The following is a 26,930-nucleotide window of genomic DNA, read 5'->3' on the forward strand; positions in this document are numbered from 1 at the left end:
CGTGCCCAACTACGGAAAAATGTTAAAATGCTGAATAGGAAAATAAATCGATGACAGTTCTACAGCCACAGCAGGAAATGCAGCTCATTTAACCAAGCAGATAAAAATGAACGACTTCCAGAAAGCTCTTAATCTTCTTCAAGGTCTTTTCAATTAATTTAACCACGGATAATTTGCTTTTAAAACTACATGAAATTTTCCATTTTAAATATTAGAAGGCTATTTCCCAACCTTTTTTTCTAATTACATCGGGCCATGCATTTCAGCTTAGGCAACAGAATTCCTTGACATCAGTGCCTGGCATCACAAAGGCCTGTCTTCTAAGCACTGCCAGAGCAGGTGCGTGAGAAATCAGGGAACGCGAGGTCTGGGACGGCCATTCTTTGGTTCAACCCACTCCTTCGAAGCTTCCTGTTCCCTAAAGAACAAGGTGCGAATACCTGGGCAGAGCATGCCAGGTGCTTTCAACGCCCACGTGCACCCCTGCGGGCCAGCAGCGAGTGCTCACAAGAGGCTGCTGAGCCACCAGCCCTGGGAGGCAAGCTTTTCTGCCTCTGCGCTTTTGCCCATGCTGTTCCCTCTACCCAGAATGCCGTTCCTGCTTTGTGCACCTAACAAACTCCTACTTTTCCCACAAGGCCCAGTGCCCAAGAGTTTCCTCCTCTGTGAAGTTTCCCTCTCTGTCGTCTCCTTAGTGCCAGCTCTTACCTTGTACACACTTGGTCCCTAGTACCCGACAAGCACAATAACTGGTACACAGTAGGTGCTTCATCAGTGCTTGTTAAATGAATAAATAAATGAGTGAATAAATAACCAAGAATAGCTCATACCAAATTTAATAGTCAGGTCCTGCTAGAAGGATCTATTGATATTGGCAGTAGTTTAAAAAATGAGGCCCGACAAGCACACAAAGGTAGGGACTAGTACTGTCCCCACTGAACAGTACAGAAACAGAAGCTTAGGGACGTGAAGCAACTTACCCAGCTACTAAGTGGCAGCGGTGGATTTCAAAATCCGCGCAGTTTATTCTACAGGCTGTGTCCTTAACCACTGTGCCAAACTACCTCTTTGCTGAGATGCTGGGCAGAAAGCAACCCTCTGAAACACGACGCCTGAAAGAACTGGCCAGCGCACTTGAAGTTGCTTCAGTCTGCTTTGCCTCTGGGCCACTCTGTCCTCTAACTCATAGGAACCGGTTATTTTGATAAATCTTGGGCATTTCTCTGTCAAATCTCTCTGTCTCATTGGGTCTTGTTTATCTTTGCATCCCCCATACATAGCACAATGCCCGGCCCATGATACATATCAATAACTATTTGCTAAATTTAAAACTATTTGATGCCATGATGCTGACAAATGCTATGTGACTAAAACCAAGAACTCTTCGTCAGAGCTCTTTGTACCACACTACCCAAGTTGAGGCCAACTAAATAACGTGACTTGGCTACACCAGGGAGGTGCAGGAACTTCACGTACGCTTGCTGGCTGAGCTCTCAAGAGTAGCTCGCACTTTCTGCTTACACGACTGTGTCTCAGACGAACCTGGAAGGATCTGGGGTCCCGGTGAAGTAGTGAATGCACGGTGAGCTTGTGTTCTGAGGCAGGACAGACACTACACTGGCTGTGGTGAGGAAAGATTCGGAGTCTATACAGACCCCACTGGCTTTGTCCCTTAAGATGTCGATCATAGTCTGCACAGTGATGCTTTCTGTAAAGAAAAAAGAAAGGGGTTGGGGGGAGAGAGAGGTGGCGGGCTGTTAACCAAAATTCGTTTACTCCTTTCCTGTTTTAGTAACACAGCTTCTGAAATTATAGCTGAGAACATAACTGCCTCCCTACAGACTATACTTCCCAGCTTCCCTCGCGGCTAGGTGTGGCCACGTAATAAATCCTGAGCAACGGGAGACGTGTAGAACTTCCTTGCAACATCCATAGAAAGAAATGCTTACCCTTCACTTTTCTTTTCCCCCTTCCCGCTACCTGGGAGATGCCAGCAAGTGGACCCCAAATGGAAGTCATGTGTCAAGGCAGAGTACTGTATCGGTCCTGGACTGTCATCTTATCCAGACCATAATGTGGGAGAGAAAGATGCTTGCATTTTTCCTGAGTCACAGTATTTCAAGGTCTTTTGATAGAGCACTTAACAATATCTCAACGCGTGTAGTAACACAACAAAATGATATCCGTAGAAGGCACATGCAATCTATGCACAGTCTACCACGCAAGTTCTCTCATATACTCTTACTCTCGCAGTTTGGAGTGTATATTTGAAAAATTACTTCTCTGCGGTGAAAACTATACACAGAGAGAGGTATTTAGAACCGTCAGAGTCATACAACTTTTGGCTCTGACTTCACGGATCCCAGTTCTACATTTTCTCCCTCGGGTTTTAATTCACTAAAACACAATTCTTTCCGTCTGTGTTCACGAAGATGACATCAAAGCATCACACAGAGAGACGACAGCTTACAGTTCACTAGCACAACTCGCATCCTTATTGTAAAACTCTATTTGCAACACCCCTACAAATGGTAACAATAACTCCTTGATTTCTTCAACCTACCCAGGGTTCAAGTTTCCTCCTCTCATAAACGAGTTTACCGGTCCCATAGGTTGACAATGTCTCTCAAATCTCTGCCTCTCGTCTTTGCCCCTTGCATTTTATTTACAGGCCATTTCTCCTGTAGAGTTTCCCAGTCTGGACTCTGCAGATGGCACCCCCATGGTGTCATTTAATTATGTCCCCCTATTCCTTGTATTTCCCATAAACTAATAGCTAGATCTGAAGTCTTCAGCAGATTTAGGTTTGATGTTTTGGCAGGACTACTTCATACATGGTATTGTATACTTTCATTAAGCTAGTTTATTTTTAATTAAAAACTTTGAGCTTTTTTCAGTGTTCCCACTTTAAAATGGATACTTCCTTGCCTTCTTACCCAGAATATATTAAGTTCTACAGCAAAAGTCTTAAAATGTTCTTCTAGATTAAGGGTCAGCAAATTTTTTTTTAAAGAAGCAGATAGTAAATATTTTAGGCTTATGGCCATACAATCTCTGTCGTAACTTACCTGTTGCAACTGTTAATCTCTGCCACTGTAGCATGGAAGCAGCCATAAATGAAACGGAAATCAATGGGTGTGGCTGTGTTCCAATAAAATTTTAGTTACAAAACAGGTAGCTGACGACAGGTGATAGTTTGCTGACCTGTCCTAAATGATCAAAGGTTTGACTTACAAAACACTAGTATCACTAACAAATATAAAAATGTGGCCATTATGGTTTATGTGGAAGGGTTTCTACTTAGACACAAAAATAATAAGTTATCCAGTCACCATATTTACCTAAATATGGGTTCTGATTAAGTCGATAACTAAGTGGGAAACAGAGGGCTCATGAAGAGAATTCAAATCAATAGTTAACTTAATAAATGTTCATGGAACAAAGGACTGTAATAGGTATCAAAAGGGAATCCTAAGATGAGTGAAAGAGACAATGCCCCACCCTGAAGACTCAACAGGCTAACGGGAGAAGAAAATATGGGCAGAAGCTGAGTCAAATACACAAACGCTGAGCTAGAAGGAAGTCTGCATAAACATCACAGAGAGAAGTACGATGACACTAGTGTTTAAAGGGGACACAGGAGCAGGAAACTTCCATGGATGAGGAAGCACCCTGTAAAAAATAAGTGCAAGCTGTCATTTTGCCCACACATCAGGGACTTTATCCCAAGTCGGTCTCTATATACTTGTAGTCTATCCTATACTCATTCTTCACTTTCCTATGTACGTTCAGACAGGTTCTCTAAAACAGCTTCAAGACAAAGGGCACATATGAGAAGGAGAATCTTAAGGGATGTACTAACTCACCTTCTTGCTTTTCGAAGCTGTCTTTGCCTGCACAGCAGTCTAAATGGTCATCGGCTGGAGAAAACACTTCGGAAAAATTGAACTCGTCCTCTCCCGTCCACCAACCTTGACTCTGAGCGTAACCCCTGAGCTCAGGATGCTCTGCGTCAATCTTGGTCGTGAGTGAAAGCTGATTGCAAATGCACCTGACGCCCTCTGCAGAGAGTACAAAGCCCAGTTAGTTGGAAATATAAAGACTTAATCAAGAAATGGAAATCTACGGGGAATCTCTTCCCTGCAACTTAACTTTAATGAAAAGGGAGAATCAAATTCCATTTTTGGATAGAGAAACAGATGTTCCTTGGCCCTCTTTTCAGCCGATGTCCCAGGTTTGACCAGTCCTGACTGGGCATTATCACGGTGTAAGTGAGCAGAGGTCACTTGATCTTAAATTCACAATCAAAAGGAAAGATGTGAGGCCCTTCTTGCTAAATAAACCCCAAGCATTTACTCCTTACAAAGAAAGTGAAAGGTTCTTTGAAAGAGGCACTGTGCTACTAACAAGACTTGAGAATGTCACAACTGTAGAGAATTCTCCCCAATTTAGTCTTGCTCCACCTGAAGAAACACTTCACACCGCCACCCTCTGCCCAGATAAATTTGTATTTTTGTAAAAATGCAAATGTGATACTTCTTCATTCAGTTTTTTTCTTTTCAGGTCCCCAGATTTAGAAAAACGTAGAGGGCACTGATAATGAATAGCTTTTAAATAACAGAATGTACCTAGGAATAGCTGTATGTCACGTGCGCATCTAAGAAGACTCCATGGGAATTCTTTTCTCAGAAAAATATAATTAAGTGTAGCTAAATAACTCTAGGATCGGAAATGCCTGCATTCTGAGTACACTTCACACCGATGAATGAGGGTTAGGGCAGCAGTTCTCCCATCTGCTGGCAGGGTTGCTATGGCTTCGCCAAAGCCTGGGCTACAAATACACAGGATAACCTGGCCCTCAAGTTCAAAACGATGTCCAGTTATTACCAAGTTATCACTTTCAGCTCAAAATGGCCATTCATAGCTGCTGCTTCCAAGGAGCACAATGATCTTCTAAATTCTTGGAGAATGAAGTAGAGAGAGAGGAAAAGTCCAAACTACAAGCAGCAATAAAACCATTTCTACCCGAAAGCCAGTTCCCCAAAGGCGTGGTCAGGGCTGGACTGAGTTCTTTCGGTATCTTCTGCTTCACTGATCTACACTTCCAACGTACACATTCCTGCCTGATGGGTGTTTATCCTTTGCCATTCATCTTTTTAGAGGACATCATACATGTAAAGTTATTCTTAAAAATTGAAAATAAAAAATAGCTTTAGCCTAAATAAGTGATTTTGACATTATTCACCCTAAGATATTTTTAAGTCTTGTGAATAACTCCACAAATGTTTATTCCTAAAAGAGATAATTTATAAGACATTGCTTTCCAGAATTTTAGCGTTTGAGAGACAGAATTCATTAAATCCTACTGCAATCACACTTCTGCTGAGCTCAGGAAACATGAAATCAATGAGTCCAAGGAATGGCTGGGTTTAAAAAAAAAAAAAATTAGTGAAAGACAACATTCATTTTGAGATGGATTTTTTAAGCTATATTTTAAAGAGAGACTAAGTTTTTTTTAAATGCAGTTATAGATCAAAACGTTTTACGTTCTACTTAAAAGCAATATGATTGCTTTTCAGCATCGATCACTAGCCTTCTTGATGGAACCATTCGATAGAAGGACTTCATCTTAGGGGATTTTTTTAAAAAAGGAGTTTTAAGTTCCAGCATCACAGGAAGCTTAGCGCACTGGCAGACCACATTGGTTGCATGAGTCCTGTAACTGCTGTGGAAGTAGGGCAGGCAGGCACGTGTGGGCATATGTGGGGCATACGTGGGTGGAGAAACTCTCTGAGATCGCTTCGAGGGCACCATTAGCTAATCTTCACCCTTGTGAGAAGGAGGAGAAACTACAGCCTCCTCCAGGCAGACGCAGCTTTTGCACAGCTCAGTTAAGAAAGCACGGCTAGATCTCACTGCCTCGGTGGGGCAGCCTTGTGTAGGATAGAATGTGCCCACCGTCCACGGCAACCCTAACACGGGACTGACTTAAGCCACAGAAATCGACAGCCTTGATTCTCAACGACTGCAATAGATCTGCTCCTAACTCGGGTCAGATTTCGTTCCAGTCACCCCTAAGGCAGAGATGGCAAACAGGTTCCATCATTTCTGAGGAACCGGAAGAGATTTCCTGGTAAATTCAGTTTAGAAAAATATATAGGCCAAGTACAGATGCAATAAGAGAAGAGTTCTGCAATCTACTTGCCATGTCTGCCACGGACACGGGAGGGGAGAATGGCAGCAGGCGTGCTGTGTATTCATCGTCCAGTTCTAAGGGATGTAAGAGGAGCGTCATTGGCCAATTCTTTCTTAGAACTCTTTAGTCCTCTAGGAAGCCCTTTAACCCACTCTGGGATTCCATCCTGTCCTGAATATGGGTGATGATACAAGACCGCCACTCTCACCCACAACATTTCCTTCTCCAGAGCTGTCTTAGAGCAAAATGCTACAGGGGCGCAGAGCAGCGATTTACTCAGCACTAAATCCTTCTGGGTAGATTCTCTAGTCCTCTGATGTTCTGGGAACAGTGTCTCACAGAGACATGGGCTTGTTGGCCCGGGGGGAGCAAATGGACCCCACACAGATCCCAATTCCGCTTTTGGAAGAACGGTCCAAACAAAAAATGCGACATGGCTGGAGGTGATCAGGAGCAGCTAGCTCCCTGTTGTAGTAATTCATCGACCTATTATGAACGAAACTGAAAAATCACCATTCCTTTAGCCAATTAACAGAGCAACGATTTGGATCATGAAACAGCTACCAGTCTGAATTGGATCCTGCCCAGAAAGCAAATGTAAAACAGGAGATGTTAGGAGCATGCTTCCCAAGTATTGACAGCCAGTCACTCCAGGTTCAGGAGACTCCAGCTTCCTCTCTAGAAGCAGAAGCCCAGACATGAGAGGCATGCCAAAAGCCGAAGATCCAGCACGGAGAGGGTCTGCATCAGTAGCGTGGTTCCTGTACGTCAGGACACATCCACTTCGGCCTTTTCTGTCCATGCAACTCTCCACCATCCACACGCACTCACCTGTGATTTTCTCAGCAGCCCAGTACTTTCCTATGGTCTCAAGCACCCAGGCCTCCTCACGGTCCACAATCAGATACGCACTCTGGAAGCTGTGGCAAGCATCTGCATCTTCATAATAATTCCCCCCTTGTCCATGTTCTTCCAACAAGGCAACAATGACGTCTAAGGCTTCTTTAGCGGTCGACCCTCTTTCTAAACCAAGCCTGAAGTAAAGGAACCAGAAGGATACCTCGGTCATTTGGTACCACGTGATTATCAGCATAGTAACCAAAGACTGGAATGAGGCTGAGTTACGAAGCATGCCGGTATGTGTAAGTATACTAAGTACGCAGGCCCATACGTAAACAGATTTAACAGCACTTTCAGAGAACTCTCACACATTCAGTTCTAAATTCTGGGGTGTTCTGTGTCTTTGGGCATCCGCCGCCCACACAGCCAAAGAGTCAGGAACCCAGTGGCTTCTCCCTCTTAAAAGGAAGCTAAGCCACCCCTCTTTCCTTCTCTTTTCCAGCCCTGTCTCCCATGGAGCTGGCCAGCCCAGCTCTAGCCCCCAGCAAGACCCTTTTCGGTGGCTTATTCTCCCTCCTACCTGGGCAAAAGGAAATCTCTGCCCAGCCTTGTTCTCTATTATTCTATAACAGGTATTTCAGTTGGTAATAAGTGTTCCATAGCCAGCCATTGTCCTCTGGGCAAAAGGAAATCTCTTGCCAGTCTAGCCTTGTTCTCTATTATTCTATAACCGGTATTTCGGTTGGTAATAAGTGTTCCATAGCCAGCCATTGTCCTCGGTGCATAAAACTGACACAGAGATCTCAGTAGAAATGGGAGGCTGGTTAGGACAGGAGTGTGATTCTTTTCTACGTATTTCTCCTCCCACCTGTCAGCCTACCTCTACTGCTGTGGCATACAGACTTCAGTTATCAAAAAGTACACATTTCTTCTTAAGTGAAAAAGCAATCTCCTCTCAGTCCTTCTAATTAATAGACCTCTTAAGGAAGGCACGAAACTTGCCCTCTGTGTGACCTTGGACAATTTACATAATATATTGAAACTTCGCTTTTAAGTCACCTGTAAAACAAGTATCTACATCCTTGGGTCGCTATGAGGATGAGTTTCATGAGATAACGAACATGGAAATACATAGCTCAAGTGCCCAGGCCCAAGGAAGTGATCAGTAAGTTTTGAGAGTAGCACATTGTAGCAGGAAAACAAATGACTCAGAGATAAATGGACCCAGCTTCTAGTCCTGGTTCTGCTACCCACTGGCAGTATGATCTTAAGTAATCTAACCTTTCCAAACCTTGATTTTTTTCATCTGTAAACTGGAAACAGTACTATTTCCCTCTGGCTAATTTGAAAGAGGATGGCACATGCTATGCCCTCAGTAAATGTCCATTTATTCATCTCTTTGTTCAAATTACAATTCTGGGGGCAGGAACACAGTCTTAGAACAGAGGCAATGAAGCTGGCTATGGTGGTAGCATAGGCCAGTTCTTGATGAATTTTCAGGTTGAGAAGCAATTGTTAATATAATTCACCCAGCTGGATTCTTCCTGAAGAGACATTTATTTCACTGTGCTGCCAGGAAGAAGAGAAGATAATGCAACTACATGCTACAAATTTATTCTTTTAACAGGCTTATTTTCATGGTCACATAATTACATATTGATTCACTTGGCATTTCTCAATTTAAGCTTATTTTGGAAGACTCGGTACCAAGGCAATGATTTGTGAGGCTGAACCCTAAGACTTCAGGAGAGTGAGAATAAACCTATTAGAAGATCGACTTAAGTCAGCTTTCTGTTGGTCAATGCCATCCCCTCCAAAGAAAAGTTGGAGAAGCAAACACTCATCTTGAGGACTTGAAGCAAACGAACGTGCTATGAGCACCTCTTATAACCCAGATCTGTGCAGCCAGGAGGGCCCCTTCCTCCTTTCCACAGGCCCCTGGTCACACTGCCTCATGCACGTATTCTAAGCAGAACCCTGTCCCCAGGCTTTTGCAGGGCCTCAACCTGCCCAGGTAAACACGCTAGTAGCATGTGACTATCCGACCAGGGTAACGGCCCCGCCTCTGGAAGCTATGGCTTCTCTTCTGCAGTTTCTAACTCACTCTTGTGCTGTTCTGCCTGTTTGTTTTCCACACTGAGACTCCCAATACTTGCACTTGCCCACTCCCTCCCCAAACACACACACACACACACACACTGACTTTGGTGCCCTCTGTGCACAGCATCTACAGGGGGGGCCTCCCCACTCACCCACAGACACAGTTCTCATTTTAGCCCTTGTGCCAGGACCATGGGAAAAAAATACTCCTTTGTCCCACCTGGCCATTCCCACCTGGTCTCCTGCCATGAGACCAGGACAGGACTACCTGCTCCACAGTGCCAGGGCCATGAATGAGAACGACGTCACACACTCTCTACATGTGACTGAGAGGTGGCGAAGCACCAGGGCTACAGCAGGTAAGGGCAGCGAGTCACACAGCAGCGGTGGCCTACTTGGAAGCCTCTCGCGACAGTTCCACTTCCTGGACTCACGAGGTTCAAAATGAAAGCGGCGCCTTTCTGATGCCCATGCCTAATTTCACACTGGCCGCTAGACCTCGTCATGGAAGCAGGGCAGGAAAAGGGATGAAACTAACGGGGCCGAGGTGAGAGTCTGACATCAACCTCAAGTGCAATTCAAGTCCTTTCAAAGTACGTGCTCGGTCCAGCTTGTTCTGCGTCTTGGAATTAGATGTTTCCGAACTCAAATCCCTGGGTAAATAAATCCCTATTTGGGACCCATGACTTTCCTACATGTATGTCCAGCTCGCTGTGCCCATCCCTGAAATGGTGGCACATCTCACGCCTGCACTTGGCCTGCTTAAAGCCCCGTTTAGGAGCTCTGCTCACTTATCTTTTGGAAAGCTACGCCTCCATAGGCTAGGGAGACCTCTGTCGCTTTTGTATCTCAATTAAAGTAAAGCCAAGCTGTAACTAGATATATCATGGATATATAATCACTGCCCAGGGCAAAGTCATGAAAATAGTCACTACCCCTCCCCTTATGGGATGGGCCTGGTGTTCTTATAAAGATGCAGATGCAAATATAGTTGACCCTTGAGCAACACGGGAGTTAGAGGCACTGATGTCTGTGCAGCCAAAAAGGACTCCCCAGAAACTTATCTACTAGTAGCCAACTGTTGACTGGAAGCTTTATCAATAATACGAAGTCAATTAACACATATTTTGTATGTTATGTGTATTACGTATTGCACTCTTAAGTAAAAATAAAGCTAGAGAAAAGAAAATTGTAAGAAAAAAATACATTTACAGCATTTTTTAAAAAATTCACGTACAAGTGGACCCTCGCAGTTCAAACTCAACTTGTTCAAGCGTCAACTGTAATCTTCCATTTGCCCCCCAGTCAAGGAGTCCGCCCGGCCCCTCTGGGTTCATGACCTTAAAGACATTGAAAGATACCCAGTCTTCAGCCAGAGGGCCAGAAGCAGAAAGGAAATAGGTGGGCGTTAATTGCTGCATTGATTTTGGGGTATTTCCACACTGTGTGTGAAATCTTTTGACCAATCCCTCAGCCTTGTAGATCCAAGTCAAAGGTACCTCCTTCTCGAAGCATGCATTCCCAAATACGGGTAGTCTGTGATAATCTCTAAGCACCCGGCAGTGTTTGCTGAGGGCCATGCCCTAGAATGCTGTGCCATTCACGTGGCTGCAAATCTCAGACCGCACATCTCTCCTACTGTCCTCTTAAACTGGTCTTAAAGTTTTTGTATTGCTCAATTTTTTTGTCCTCTCCCTGCCACCAGACTAAAGTCTCTTTGAAGTTTTTGAGCTTCTTCATGTGCCGACAGTCAAGCACAAAGCAGGTATTCAGTAAGCCCCTGTTGCTTAGAGTTTGATAACCTTAAAAAGATACATCAGAGGCTTTGAAGGAAAAAGAAAATCCTCTTCCACCGTCCCAGAAATCAACTGTTAAAATGGTGGTCTTTGTGATGCTATAAAACCCATACCACAAATATAACGATAACTCAAAATGCAAGGTTATAACTAAGGCATAAAAGAGGCATACTTTTCACTGTTAACTCTTCATTTTTAGGATTTCTATTAAATATAGAGGTAAAAATCCTGGGACAGCTGTCAGAACATAAGCTCGAAATTTGTTGTTATTCCATAGATTTCATTCTGTTAATCTATTAATCAAAAGAAAACCGATTGTAAATATGAGGCTTTTCCCTCCTCTTCTCCAGCTCAGGGGACCTGCTCCTCCTGAGTTTATAAGAACCGGAAATAGGAAGGAAGGATGAGGAAGGCATAAAGGTGGTTTGCTACCAAAAGGGTGTTACTAACAGACTTATCCATCGGCTGGCAGAAGCTATGGGCCACTGAGGTGTCTGTAAATATGCAGTTTCTCCCTATACAACCTGCAAAATGTGGAAGCCGCTATTTCTTTTTATAGCATGTTAGTTTGGGGAGGCTCTTTGACAGTCACCCAATCTAAAGCCTCACATTGGACACCTGAGGAAACCGTGGCCCAGAGAGGTGATGTGACTTGGTATATCCACACTGAAAACCAAGGACCCAGCTCCCAGCAAAATCTTTCAAGTACATCCATGACTCTATAGCATCTCACTATCTCAGAAAAAGGGAAGCCATTTCAGAATGTTGTTTCGCTCCAACTCCACTTCAGTCATTCATTCCAAACGCAGTCACTGATGACCCACTACGTGCCAGGCATGCAGTCCCTGGTACTTGTGAAGCAGTAGTGAACAAGCAGACAAAGATCCCTGTTGTCGAGCGTCCATAACCGCTTCCTTCTGTCACACGGTGACGGGAAGAGCAGGGAAAGGAAGAGGTGACTGAGATGCAGCGGGGAAGGAGGGAAGCGATCTCTGTTCTTTCATCCTTTCTATGTCGTGTATTTTATATGCATCCTTTTTCTTTTATATATTTTAGATATATTTCTAATACCGTAAATGTCACCCATTTTAAATATATGTACAGTTCGCTGGGTTTCGGTGTATTCAACAAGTTGTGCAATGATCAGCGTGATCTAAGTTTAGCACATTTTCAGCACCCCAGAGAGCAGCCCTGTCTCCATCAGGAATCACTGCCACTCCCCAGGCGATGATTAATCTAGTTTCTGCTTCTATGAATTTGCCTATTCTAATATTTCGTAGAAATGGAATCATAGAATATGTGACCTTTAGTGTCTGGCTTCCTTCACTTAGCATAATGTTCTCGAGATTTGTCTTGTAGCATGTTTCAGTATTTGTTTGATTTTTTTTTATTGCTGAATAATATTCCCCTGTAATCTATCCTTTTTTTCCTTAGCGTAATGTTCTCGAGATTCATCTTGTAGCATGTTTCAGTATTTGATTTTTTTTTTATTGATGAATAATATTCCCCTGTAATCTATCCTTTTTTTCCCATCATCTCAAAGTTTATATCAAAAGGAACATGTCTTCTTTGGGAGGATCATGTCACAAAATATGAGATTTTGAGAGAGATAAATCCCACACCCATTCCCCAACTGTCCTGAGCAGTTGTTTGAAAGAATCACCACACAGTACCTGACTAGATCCATTCCCAGCAGGGCTTCCGTCTCGGCGGCCGGTTCTCTGGCGTTCATGGCTTCATTGGCTATGCATACTCCATGTTCATTGGCTCCCATTTCTGCCCCCCAAAGCCAGGCAGGTCTGCTTATCACAATGGCATGGGTCCTGGGAGCTTGGTCGATTGAGATGTAAGTACACTAAAAAATGAAGACAGGAAAGAAAGAGACATCACCATCAGGTGCCACTTAGTTTTCACCTTGGAACTTACACTGAACCACCACATCAGTTACAAACAGACCAAAAATTGAAAGGCCTTGGGAAAACCAGACTTAAAAGACACCCCAAGTCTCAAAACAGCTCAAAGGTCTTCTCCACAGTGAGTTTCGGTCTTGCCAATCACTCGGTTTTACTCTCTTTGATTCAAGCCAATCTGCCCATAATGCTTACATCTATGGTGGTCATCTTCTTGAACCAGGCATTTGGCCAAATCTCTGCTCTGAATAATGTGCCTAATCATTTCAATAGGCACTGATGGCCACCAGCATTTCAAACATAGAGCTATTTATTCTCATTTGCAAAAATCCTTCTAGATCGGTGGTTTTCACATATTTTTAACATTACAGATCCCTATCTATAAAAGAAACTCTACTTAGAAGCCTGACATAGAAAACACATAAAAGGGAAAGCGCTTGTTTCTGAAGAAGGGAGGTCCCTAAGCCCCCTGAAGTGATCCCCAGGGCTCCCTAGAACACAGTTTGACAACCTACATGATGGCTCTGCTGGCAGAAAAAAGAAAATGATAATAATACTTTACATTGAACTAATGCATTAACTGTATACTCTCTTACACAACGTGCTTTCCTGTCTGTCCCATTTGATTTTCACACTAACCCATGAGCTGGACACATAAGGAAACAGTCCCAGAGAGGTGGGACTGTTTCTAACTGCTGTCAGAATGGCAGGGTGCGCCACGTACAGTTACATGTCTTACCTTCTCCAGGCTGCTGTCTTCACCTGGAAAAGCAATGAGCTAATCTAGATCGAACACTTTCTTCCAAAGTATTTTTAGCCTCAGAACCCTTCCTTCATACAAACTCTTAAGCGGAAGCATGAAGACGATGAAACTGGTCAAAGTGTGTTGAGAGGCAAACAGAACAGGTGTGAGATCGAAACTGGATGACTCAAAACTTCCCTGCTGGTTCCCCCTTATCCCTCCCCATCTTGGGTCCATGGGAGTACTCAGCTGGATACCTAACCTAAGTTATCCACAGGAGGCCTCCTGACTCTGACATTTTATCAGTCCATGACCCATCCTTTATGTGGCTAACACAGCATGGAACTTGGGTCTCTAAATTACACAGAGCTCCTTAGCTCTCAAGGGAGAATTGTATCAGCTGCAGGAGCCATTTACATTTTAAATTGGGAAGCTGAAAGCATTGGATCAAGTGCAGCCTTAGATCTTTTTGCCATTCAAGACCCAGTTATATCGACTGAATGCAGCCCAGGAAATTCTTCTGCATTGATTTTCCATAATCTCTAAACCTCAGGTAAGAGCTGAAATGCATGTAGCATGCACACTCATTGGTCACGTGACATCCGTACCTTCGCAAGCCACTGGAGCTATTGCTCTGCCCTGGGATAACGTTATTTCACTTGATAAATATTTCTCAGCTGAAAGCTAATTAAATCCGGAGGTTGTCAAGACACCCTGGAGTTTTTCATGGCAAATCAATAAGAAAATAAGCTTTTGAAATGTTTTCCCCTATTCAGTTTCCAAAAGTTATTTACTTTAAAAGATGACCCCTTTAGAATAAAACCTGGCCGAAGCAAGAAACAGCTATGGTCCTCTGTGCTCTTCTAAATATAAATGGTGTGTGTTATTTTATTTTTACTTTTATTTTTGGCAAGGCAACCCCTGGTTGACCTCACAGATTGCAAGGACCTTGTCAGCTTACAATCCCTTATTTTTTATTTTTTTACGCCTACAGCACCTGGTCTTTCTAAGTGGTCTCCCATCCAAGTACTAATCAGGCCCGACCCTGCTTAGCAGCCAAGATCAGACAGGATCAGGCTTGTCAGGGTGGCCTGGCCGTAGACTTGAAGTCTATATCTTAAAATTGCACTCTTTCATGTAAAAAAGTAGTTCAGGCATTGACCAACACTTTCCAAAACCCCTATACACACTGAGCTCCAGTGACAAATTCTGTCTTAAAAAGAATGAGTAAATAGGGAAGGAATCTTCAGATTCTTAAGCCTAGATTTATTTAAATATTTTTTTAAGGGCAGGAGAAAAGTAAAAATAGGAAACTGATTTACTTATTTGTCCTTTTGTAACCTTTATAAAATTTATTTATTTATTTATTTTTAATTTATTAGCGAAATCCAGTAAGTTTCAGGTATACGATTTAACAGTAAGGCATATATATTGCCCTGTGTGTTCACCTCTCATAGTCCTTAAGTTGATTTTTACACATTCATGTGCATTTCACCGATGACTTTTAGAGCACCAACCACATACAGAGCATTTTGTGCTAAGTACAGCTGGCAGATGAGTTGATGAGGATGTTCTGCTTTGTTTTGTTTTGGTTGGGAAAGAAGGAGAAAACACACATGCAAATTACCATGACCACCAGGCTTCAGTGTCACCGGGGCCTGTCTACTCAATTTGCATTGTATTTTGATCCCTCCTCCCACCTTGTACTTCTGATCAACCCAGTCCTGTCTGCTTTTTATTTTTCACATTCCATTCCATTTATCCCCTTCCAAAATACAATCTGACTTACGTAGGCATCACGTGTGCTGTTCACGTATGATATCTCTCCCAGTTAGAACGGAAGCTCCATGAGGGCAGGGATACATCTTTGTTGTTCGGTTCACTGATATACCCCAAGTCTGGTACATGCTCACATCAGTAAACCTTTTTTTTTTAATGAATGAATAAATGAACGAGTAACCAAGATCAGAGAGAGCATAACGGATTCAAAGGAAATCATAACACATAACACATCCGAGTGGTCAGAGGTTTTACAAGTGGGTGACACTTGAGTTGACCTTGAAAAAGGGCCAGATGTCAAGGTATTCCAGAGGTAAGAGCCTGAAAAGAGACCGATGGGGGACATTAAAGGTGTGTCATGGTGCAGGGAGGTCCCCCACTGTGACACTTAGGGGAACTACTGTGATGTCATTGAGTCACAGGACTGCCAAGAGCTCAGTAAGTACCGACTGATAAAAATGTTAAAATTGAATCAGAAAAACCATATGGTCTTTGTGAGACTTCAAAATACACGCAGCCAGCTTGACACTTTTCAGGCCAAACTCAGAATGAGCAGAAGGATGAAGATCTTTCCAGAAGGGCCAGATCAGTGCCTCCGAAGCACTGGGCTGAAAACCAATGCACCAAATCCCCCTCACACGCTACAGAGCAGAGCGGGGTAGAAGGGAAGACGGGCAGTCAGGCACCTAAGCCTTGGTGAGCCCGCAACACACACTCCTCCAGGCACCTTTGTCATGGAACCGTAGAAGCCAGGGCCTGACACGGACCCTCCTGTGGCTGCAATTCACACATGCTCCACTGTGTTTGAAATCTGACAAATCACACCTGGGTCTGAGAGAGAATGAGGAGGATGGACACGCTTATCTCATATAGACGGGTTATTTAAAATCCCACTTTGGGAGCAAACCTCGCCAAGAAGGAACATTTACACGTGTTATAATTAGCTAAATTTTGTAAAGTCAGCCATCTAGAACATGAACACCACAGGCAGTCGGTTTTTAAAATAGAATTCAATGACCTTCACATTTGCCACATTATTAATGAGGCCGAGAATAAGTGGGATTCGAGGTAGCCAAGAAGGTCTCACTGGGAAAAAAAACAAATCCAAAAAGCAACTGAAATCTTTCAGTGCGGTAAAAAAAAATTTAGCTCTCTAAGTCAAAATTCCTAGCCAAATTTCTACTAGACAAGGAAAAGAAAAATTAAAATATTTACCACTTTAGGTCTTTACAGGGGTAGTTCTGGCCTTGGCGTTGGTTATTAAGCTGTGAAAGGGATGAGCAAATTGTCATACTGCCTCACGTCCACTCCTAACCAGCCTTAATAAAACAAATGTCAGCTAGTGTGACTTCTGGTGCCAAGGCCACATAACTATACAAGAACACACAGAGCGGGGTGTGCGGTGAGGCATACTTCTAAATGCCAGCCCTGCCTAACACGAGTCGTCGAGGTTTTCAAAGTATTGCCTGATTGAGCTTGCTGCTCTCTCAGGTGGCTCCTGGGGACACATGCCAGGTCGGAAGGTGAAAAGATGAACCTTGACAAGACCCTCGAGACAAAGACAAAAGACGGTTCTTCTGCAGAGCGAGCCCTCTATTATTTTGTGCGATCGTGTCAAGAAATGAAAGAGCAAAATCAGCTTCGTGCTGTCGCCCACCCCTTGCGCATTCCAACGCACAGTATTTCTGGATCTCACCCAGTGAAAGGAAGAATAGACACTCACACAAGAGACATTTCAGTTAATGAAACGCAACCATTGTGCCTTCCCTACTGAACACAACCCTGGCACCGCCAGCGAAAACCACTGTGAAATGAGTTGATGAGTCAGCCGGACTTCGTAGGGTGGGGGGAAAAAAAGCAGGGAAAATGGGAGGCTTCAGAGAAATATTTTTAGTCTTAGAAAATTTGCAAGTCTAAAGCAGCATTGCTAATTGTCACTGAGAGTTGTTGGTTGGTTGGTTACTAGGTTGGGTTTAAAAAAAAAATTTTTTTAGCCCAGCGTCATGCCTGCTACGTGGCTGGTTTTGAAAATGTGGCCTGAAGGTTCATAGTAGGTCTAAATAAAAACAAAAGAAGATGTCGGCAACATTTTTGAAGAACTGCTTTTTATTTTCTTGAAGCTGTAAGATCTTTGAAGACGGGCTATGCAAAGACCTGGGCTCAGAAATAAATTTGGAAAAGGGGACATGGCAGAAGGAAGACCCCTGCTGAGCCACTCGCCCGTGGGGAGAGGGAGATGCTTCTGAATCCGCACAAGGCTGGGGTCCTCTGCTCCTGGGAATGAAGAGAAGAGAACAAACAACAACAGCAAAACCAGACGGGAAGAGTGGACGAGCCGCAGTCACGGAGCTTTGCTCAGCATCCTTTATTCCAAATGGCTTGTGTTTCTTACCAGAAGGAATAATCTTCAGAATTAAAATTCAGATCCCCCTACACGTGCATGCCCCCACACACCACAAATAAAGCCGTGATCTGGACAATTACACTAACAATGCCGCCACTATCGTTAATTGGTCATGTTTTATTCTTTTCAAGTATTTTCATTGGGGAAGAAAAGAGGAACGATCCACCAAAAGCTGGCCCCGAATCATGAACATTGTATAACCTCACCCTAGGATACCGATCCCACACAGAACCTCATGCAGTGAGAAACAGAAATAAATTAAAACGAACTTTCGAATAAAATGAAAACTTTAAACTTTACAGGAGGAAAATAATGGAAATGAGATTTATTATATAATAACGAGAGACTCTTTCAAAAAAAACATTATGTGTCAAACCTGACTTGGCTGTCAGGAATTCTGTCCTCACAAATTATGGTACAATCATTCCCTTGGGTGCCATGTATAAATAATATAAACCTTAGTTGAAATCTATCGTTTTTCTGGAACGCGGTATTCTAATGTTGGATCCATTTTTTTTCCCCCCAAATAGAAAGTTCAACCATATAAGAATAGACCTAGATCCACCCAGGGGAATGCACACATATCATCATCATCATCATCATCATCACCCAGGAAATCACTCGTTTGCTTCCTCAACAAGCCTCCCTATAGGGAGGAGCGGAGCTCAGGTAAAGTTGAGAGGAGTCCTGTAATGCACAGAGGTATGGCATCCTCAGAGAGGACCAAGGGGCTTTCACAAATAGATACATATTTATCCATCCTACTCTGCAACCAAAAGAAGTTGTTAAAAACCCAGAATCCACCCGAGAAAGACTAAAGAACATAAAATAAAGTGCTCTGTGCTGGAGAACCCTAGTTATTATTCTTGCAGTCTCAAGCAAAGTGAACTTGACATACAGTAGATGATAGACAGATGGGCAGACAGGTGGACAGACTGAGGGAAGGGTGAAGGGGTGGGTAAGCGGACAAACTGGAAGGGAAGACCGCCTAGAAGGATGGACCAGCTGGAAGGGTGGGCGGGTGAGTAAATGAGCAATCAGGATGACTTTTTACACATGGTTATTCTCAGAAAATGAGTTCCTGGGACCTCGGCACTCAAGAATGACATTTCTAGGGAAACCGCCAGAATCTGTATGTTCAAAATGTCATGAAATGGTTGAAAAATAGATTGGGTTTTTATGGGAAGTTCCCACTCTTCATAGTTAAAAAAAATAATTTCAATATGTTAGTGAGTGCTTTTATGAAGGTTACATGACAGTCATGGTGGCTCCTAAGCCCAAATACCGAAAAGAACCCATCATTCTATACTTGGAACAAGTTACAGGTGTGTAACTATAAGGGAATTGAAGGCATAAGCACAAATTTGAAAAGTAGATTCAAAAGCACGTGCTAAAGATAGGAGTTTGCGAACTGAGACCTGGAATCACAGAATCTCTCAAAGCTAGTCAATTCTTCTTTTTAAAAAAGAACAAGTTCCTCTCTGCACAATGTTCTCCTTAGAGTTTACGTGGTGCTTTCACATGTCAGCTCACATGTGCTTCACAAAAAAAACCCTGGAAGGCAGACACAGTGGACATTATGATCTCCGTATGGCCAATGAGGAAACTGAGTCTCAAAGACCCAAGATGCAGTAAATGGGGACAGCAAGACTGGAACCCAGGATCCCGCCTCCCAGGCCAAAACTCATCCTCCTCATTTCAAGTGATTGTAAATTTCAATTGATTTATAATGGCAGAACATGCACAAAGTGCTCCATGCTCACAGAAGAGGGGCAGGCTAGAGGGAGGAGGGGCCTCAAAGGATGCATAGGAGTCTACCAAGTAGGGGAGAGGAAGGACACTCTCAGCAAAAGATAGAAAAAGCAAAAGCACAGAGAAATACAAGTGTATTTATTCAAGAAATGGCAAGCAGCTCAGTGTAGCTGGGACCGACAGTGTAAGCTGGGAGAGAAAAACTAATAATGAGGATAGAAAAGTAAGCAGGGAATTGTACAATGCTTCTGGAGGTCGATCACTAGAAAAACTACTCTATGACCCAGTGATCCTGCATCTGGAAGTAGATCCATGGCTATTCCCACACATGCACGAAATGACTTATGTGCAACGTTCTCTGTGGCTTTCCTTCCTAGACTAGTGTCCACCAGTAGCAGACTGATAAGTGAATTACGGAATATCTCCACAATGAACTACTATCAGCTGTAAAACTTACAATCTCTATGTACAGATATAGAAAATCTTTACAAAGTGTTATTAAACCAGAAAAGCAAATTGCAGACTTTTTCTGTAAGTTTGAAATTATATATTTAAAACTCAAGTTTTGGAATAGTGTATATATATAATGTGCTACTTTAATGAAAAAAAAAGAAAAGAAGGCTAAGTATTTGTATTTATTTGCATGAAACACTGAGAGGATGTGCAAGAAATTATTAGAATGGGTTACATAAGATGAGAGTCAGAGTGGTTAGGAATAGGGGGGAGTAAGGTTTCTCACTGTAAACCATTTTAGTATCTTTTTAGTATCACTTACTCTTTGAACCACCACAGTATATTACCTATTCAAAATGTAAAATTAATTAGAAAGTATCTTCACCCAAATTAGTTGAAAATTTGTGTCCATATAAAAACCTGCACACAAATGTTTATAGCAACTTTATTCTTAACTGCCAAAACTTGGATGCCACCAACATGTCCTTCAATAGGCGGATGGCAAAATAAACTATGGTACATCCAGAAAATGGAATTATTATCTAACGCTTAAAGAAAATGTAATATCAAGCCTGGAAAAGACACAAAGGAACCTGAAATGCATCTTACTAAATGGAAGAAGCCAATTTGAAAAAGCTGCGTACTCTGTGATTCCAACGACATGACATTCTAGGAAAGACAAAACTACAGAGAGAGCGAAAAGATGAGTGGTTGCCAGGGCTTAGGGGAAAGAGAGCTAAACAGGCGGAGCACAGGGGATTTTTAGGGCAGTGAAACTACTCCGTATGATACTGTCATGGTGGACACATGTCATTATGCATTTGCCCACACCCGTCAGATGTGCAACACCAAGAGTGAGCCCTAATGTAAACCATGGGCTTTAGCGGGTAAGAAGGTGTCGATACCGGCTCGCCAGTTATAACCAAAGTTCTGCACGAACGCATGATGTTCACAAGAAGGGAAACGGGGGGGCGGGGGTGGGGGTGGTAACGGGTTATATTTAGGAATTCTTGTACTTTCTGTTCATTTTTCTGTAAACCTAAAACTGCTCTAAAAAATAAAATCTATTAATGTGAAAGAGAAAAGAAAGGAAAAGTGAGCAGAGTGCCTGTTGGGAAGAGCTGTGAATGGCATACAAAGCAGCCTGGATTTGCATTCTATAAACACAACCCAACGTTTTTGAACATGTGACAGAGCTGTGTTTCAGAGGGGAAAAAATCTGGTGACCGCAGGGATGAGAATCCAGGAGAGAGAGAGACTGGGGCACCAATAAGCTGATTATGGAAGGGAGAAGGGGGTGGGATGCATGAGATGGGGGCAGCGGGAGGAGGTGGGGGCGGACACAGGAGAAGCAGCAGCAGGACTCAGTGACGGCTGTCCCCGGGGATGTCCCCAGGGCATAAAGGGATGCGTGGGAAAACGAGGGTCGATGTTTCTTTTGGTTTCTAGATTAAACTATGTGGCAGACGAGGATGCTATTAGAGGAAAAGGAGCAAACGAGATGGGAAAAATGAATCAGGCTTCTGACCTGTGAGGTTATTTTACTTGCAGAATGTGAACGTGGAAATGTACAGGGCAGCTCAAAACACAGATACGCAACCCAGAAAAGAGGTCAGGGCTGCCTGAGAGGCGAATTCTGGTATGGATCAAGCTGCACTTATGCAGGGGAGATATCTCGACCTACAGCGTATTTGAGTAATAATACACCATGAGTTAATTAGTAAAAAGAATCTATTCTATTCCCTGAAACAATTGTGACCATGAGACTAAAATATTAATTTCTTTAGCCTACGCTCCAAAAAAGAAATCAGATTTTTTCTAACGTATTTATTTCAGACATAGTAGATCCCCTTACCTGTGGGGGAGACATTCCAAGACCCCCAAGTGGAATCCTAAAACCGCAAATAGTACCAAACCCTATATATATATCTTGTTTTTTTCCTATACATAACAGACCTATGATAAAGTTTAATTTATAAATTAGGCACAGTAAAAGATGAACGATAACTAATAATAAAATAGAACGATTATAACAATATATTATAATGAAAGTCACGTGAATGCGGTCTCTCTCTCTCTCTCCAAGTATCTTAATTGTATTGTCACCCTTATGCTGATGATGTGAGATGATAATAAAAAACTTTATTGAGTCAAGAACTTGCACCGTTTCACCTAAAGGAAGCACATTTTGCGACTTCTCTTGGACATGTCTGCATTGCCAGCATCACTACTCTTGTGCTTTGGGGCCACTGTTAAGTGAAATACAGGTGACCTGAAGACAAGCACTGCAACACCACAGCCGCCGAGGTGGCTACTGAGTGGCTGAAAAGACTTTTAACAAAATTCAACACTTATTCCGTAGGGCTTTCTTTTAAAGCATTCAAAATAGAAATCGATGTGTACCTTTCAACATGAGAAAGTTACATAGATCTCAGTCCCAAAGCCAGCACGTTAATGGGGAAGCACAAGAGGCTGCCTCATTCAGTTCAGGAACAGAGACAAAGAGACCCATATCTCTACTTGTGTTAACACTGAATCCCAGCTAGAACCCAATTAGAAAAGAAAATAATTAGAAGTGTTAAAATAATCAATCTTTATTTGTAGGCGTTATAACACTATAACTGGAAAACCCAAAAGCATCAAGGATATGGGTTGACACACCAATAAAATAATTGTAGTAAAATCGTGGAATATAAAATTAACATAAAATAGTTGTCATGAAAGTCTGACGACACACTGGGAATATGGAGAAACGGGCATTGTCACACATTGCTGGTGCACATACAACGTCACACAATGCAAAATATACCACCTACAGAAGGAAATGTGATAATATCTAACAAAATTACATACTCATTTACCTGGTGACCCAGCAATCCCATTTCTAGGCACCGATCCTCCCAAACATACTAACAAAAACTTTTTATTCAAGCACTCAAAATAGAAATTGACGGATAATTTTTTTAATATAAAAATATATAAACCAAGGCCAGACACTGTGGCAGATGCACAAGATTGTCATTCGCTTCAGCACAATTTGCAATAGAGAAAGAGTAGAAAACAACCCAAATGTCCAGCAGTATGGGACTGACCGAACTACGATACACCCATAGACTGGAACACCATGCAGCTCTTGACGAGGAATGACGAACATCTCTACATACCACATGGCGTGGTCTCCGAGATATGCTTCTAGTTGAAAACACCAAAAAGTATATATGGCATGCTATTATTCATCTGAGAAAGGAAGAAAGGGCTTGGGATGAATATGCACATGCGTGTGTGTGTGCGTGTGTGTGTGTAGTTTATTACATATCTATATAATGTTTAATGGAAGAATAAACCAAAAAACTTCCCAAGCATAGTTACCTATAGGAAAAAAAGGCAATGGAGTAGAGGAGACAAAAATAAAAGCGAGGCATCTACAAATACACAGGCATCGTCTGTTTCATTACCCTTCACTCTATTGTGCTTCACAGATATCGTGGGGGGCGTTTTCCAATTACAGTTGACATTCAATATCATATTAGTTTCAGGTGCACAACAGTGATTAGACATTTATATAGCTTACAAAGTGATCACCCCAATCAGTTCTAGTACCCAACAGATGTTGAGTTTTTTACAAATTGAAGGCAAGACCCTTCACCATCAAAAAGATTACGACTTGCTTTCTTATATCTCTGCTTTATTGCACTGGTCTGGAACTGAATCTCCGATGTCTCCAAGGTACGCCTGTACTTTGTTTTGTAGATCTGACTTGGGACCAGACAAATATTGTACTTTATAAAATAAGGGCCACGGCAACAAACACAGAATTCTCTATGTGACTCTGTGTTTAAGGCTACGAGCGAACCTAATGAAAATGGGAATCAACAGGGTCGACATGACAGCTCTGACGAGTGAGCAGGCTTCCACGAAAGAAGTTAAGGGATGCTGGGCAAAGCCAAGGAAACAGAATAACTGTTAATCGAGCGATTGTAATGCATCACTTACCTCCACCTTGCTCTCGGGTTCGTGATTGGCCGCCGAGAAATACACAACCTCCTGCACTTCATCCCTGGGCCGAGCTGAATTTTTCCCAAACACCACCAGACCGTCCTTAGCACGCGGCGGGAAGGCCACCAAACAGCAACTTGGAGGAGCCACAGGCATCCTGCAAAGGGAGAGATCGCCAGACAGGGAATGGAAGCAGGCCTAACGTGGAACATTCCAACAGTGAATTCGTCAAACATATTTCACCAACTAAAATAGTTTTAGTATTGAACTGTGTGCAGCCAGCTCATTAAGAGATCCCAGCTGGCAAATGAAGGTGGGGCACCTGGAGTAGAATTACAGCGCCCCCGAGACCAGATACTGTTTAGTATTCCGTGGGATTAAACAAGGTCGGATTTGCAACAAACTGCGTGGCAGCCAAAAGTGCAATCGATGATGGAGGAGAAGGGAAAGCAGGTTATTGTTCCCAGCAGGAAACACACGCACACTGCAATCTGTCACCGTAATAGAAAAATAAATACGTATACCTTGTAACCGTGCCCTACAGAAGTGCCTCAGAGATGCATGGCCGCCATATAACAGATTTGGGGGCGGTGATGGAACTGGGTCTAGATTTAAATGGAAAGATACTCCCTCTGTTATGTATATATTTTTACTCTACCTCAAAAACACAACACTCAAGCATCTTTCGGTTTCCCTCCCACCGCTCCAGCTGCTCCTGGTCTACTTGGCCATTGAGCATCCTCACTGCTTGCTCCTTCTTTCCTCAGTTAATGCCCTTTTCTCTCTGGGAAAATTCATCCACAGCCAGAGCCTCCCTTGTCACTTAAGTGCCAATGACCTACACATTGAGCTCTGAACCCGTAGACCCAACTGCTTACCAGATATCCAACATTGATTTCATCATCTTCTTCCCCAAACTTGGTCCCTTTCCAGGGTTCCCTATCCCAGCGGCCAGCTCCACCGCCTGTCCCACTGGAGCATCCAGAACTCAGGAACTATCCTTACCATCTGCTTCTCCATTATCTAACATATTACCAATCCAGTAGGTTGGATCTCCCAAATCTGTATGGAAACTATCTACTTCTCTCCACCTCTACTACCACCACCCTTCCCCAAGCACCATCATCTCTAGGCTGGACCACTGCAGCAGCATCCTAAAAGATTAGTCCCTAACAGCTAGTATTCCCCCTCCAAAACACTGTCCACACTGAAGCAAAAGGGATCGCTTTAAAAGGAAGATTTTTTTTTTTCATGTAATTCCTGCTTAAAATCCTTTACAGGCTTCCCATAGCTCTTAGAACAAAGACTAAATTCTGATCAAGCTCATGCCCCTTCCCCAGCCTCATCTGCCACTCGTACCTCCACTCTCCCAGATCCAGTGCACAGGCCTTTCCAGTTCCTCCAGGACTCCCAGGGCCTTCGCACAGGCTGAGCTCTCTTTCTTGATATTCCTGTCCCTGCTCGCTATACCAAAACCATCTGCCTAGTTAACTCCTGCTCCTTCGTGGACCAGCTCAAATGCCACCTAAATTTATGTCACCGTACTATATAAACAATCAAATCTGAAATATCTGTGTGATTATTTGATTACCAACAATCAATACTAAAGTCTAAGCAATATGAAGGCAGGGACATTACAAAAGTGCTGGTGTCTCATCTGTGAGCAGACCCTGACTTTATTTGATCTTTAAAAATACTAGGAACCCACTGGTCTTGCATTTATGAGATGTATCTATAGAAAATAAATGAAACCCACGGGGTTTTTGTTAAGAACCTCTTCTTCCGCCTGGACATTTGCTTGGTCAGCAAATCTGGGTCGGCTGACCATGGTGAGGCCCAGGGGGATGTGGCTCAGAGAGGCTGGCTCTTCCGTGAATTCTGTGAATGACTGGGAATGCCGGAAGGGAGAATTTTTTTTCTTTTTTTACTGCTAGTTGAACCGGCAAACTGTGTATCGCAAGCAGCAGCAAACTAGCCGAGGCTAATTGTCCATTTATTTTTCCTGGACCACCATTCTACACACTGAAGCCTCAGAGATGAGTCAGCTGGATCGTTTTCTGCTCTCCAGACTAGTGCTGTCCAAAAGGGCTTTCTATAATGGTGGAACTGTTCTATCTCCACTGTCCAATATGGTGGTCACTAGCTTCATGAGGCTACTGAAATGTAGTAAGTGTGATTAAAGAACTGAATTTTTAATTTTATTACAAACTTTAAATTTAAATAGTCACACACGGGTAGTAGAAATCCCATTGCACAGAGCAGCATTACAATTTCCCAATAAACCCAGAAATGAAGATTTTTATATTATGGCTTCCAGTGATCCCGGAAGTACTTATTTGTGAAGTCCTCTGCTTAGTCTAACGACAAAACATGCTATCATCCATATAAACTGAATTAGCAAGGAGGAGGCAGGATGCTTCCAGAAGCCTGAAGAAAACAAGTATTAGGAAGCCACTAGTGAACTCGACAGGTAGACCGCGTTTAAGCAAGCCCTTCTCTCCAGAAGCTAAAGGTGACAGAGCTCTGCCCGCCGAGTCTATTTCCTTTGAAGCATATCTCATATTCCCAACTCTGAACATAGCGCGAAGGGGCCCTCACGGCCACCTGGGAGTCCCGCTGTGCTTCTCGGGTCAGTCCCTCTCTTTACCTCCTAAATGAGCTTTTGACACCTTCCCTTCTCTTCAAAGCTTAAACCACCTCCTCTAAGCAGTCAGTTATCTCACCCCCTGCTCCACAAAGGACAGATGCACAGGGAGGAAGACTGTTTCAGAGAGATGATAACGCAGGTTTGAAGGCCCTGTGGGGAGAGAAAGGGGGCGGAGCCACGGAAGGAAAAAGCCAGTGTGACTGAGGCCAGAGAGAGAGGGGGCAGAGGCTGGGGCCGGTCAGGAGGCAGGTCAGCAGGCCGGTCCGCATTGGGCCTTGAAGGCCAAGGCAAGGATTTTAGTGTCTAGCCCATAAT

At 43.2% G+C, this 26,930-nt stretch overlaps 1 protein-coding gene and 1 pseudogene across 4 annotated transcripts in view; both read right to left on the reverse strand.

The window, feature by feature from the left end:
* The window catches only part of SCRN1 (secernin 1), a 58,719-nt gene that overhangs the window by 17,401 nt on the left and 14,388 nt on the right, over positions 1 to 26,930 (reverse strand). For all 4 annotated transcript variants that reach the window (XM_006912033.3, XM_025046838.1, XM_015589487.2 and 1 more), the window contains exons 2-6: positions 23,966 to 24,125; positions 12,606 to 12,787; positions 7,028 to 7,230; positions 3,867 to 4,061; positions 1,543 to 1,708 (exon numbers count right to left, since the gene is read on the reverse strand). In XM_006912033.3, coding sequence (XP_006912095.1) covers positions 1,543 to 1,708; positions 3,867 to 4,061; positions 7,028 to 7,230; positions 12,606 to 12,787; positions 23,966 to 24,124 — 905 coding nt within the window. In that variant the 5' untranslated portion in view covers position 24,125. The remainder of the gene's footprint in view (positions 1 to 1,542; positions 1,709 to 3,866; positions 4,062 to 7,027; positions 7,231 to 12,605; positions 12,788 to 23,965; positions 24,126 to 26,930) is intronic.
* LOC112479918 lies at positions 14,570 to 14,687 on the reverse strand (annotated as a pseudogene).

The sequence above is a fragment of the Pteropus alecto genome, unplaced genomic scaffold, assembly GCF_000325575.1.
Source record: "Pteropus alecto unplaced genomic scaffold, ASM32557v1 scaffold21, whole genome shotgun sequence".
Taxonomy (NCBI): domain Eukaryota; kingdom Metazoa; phylum Chordata; class Mammalia; order Chiroptera; family Pteropodidae; genus Pteropus; species Pteropus alecto.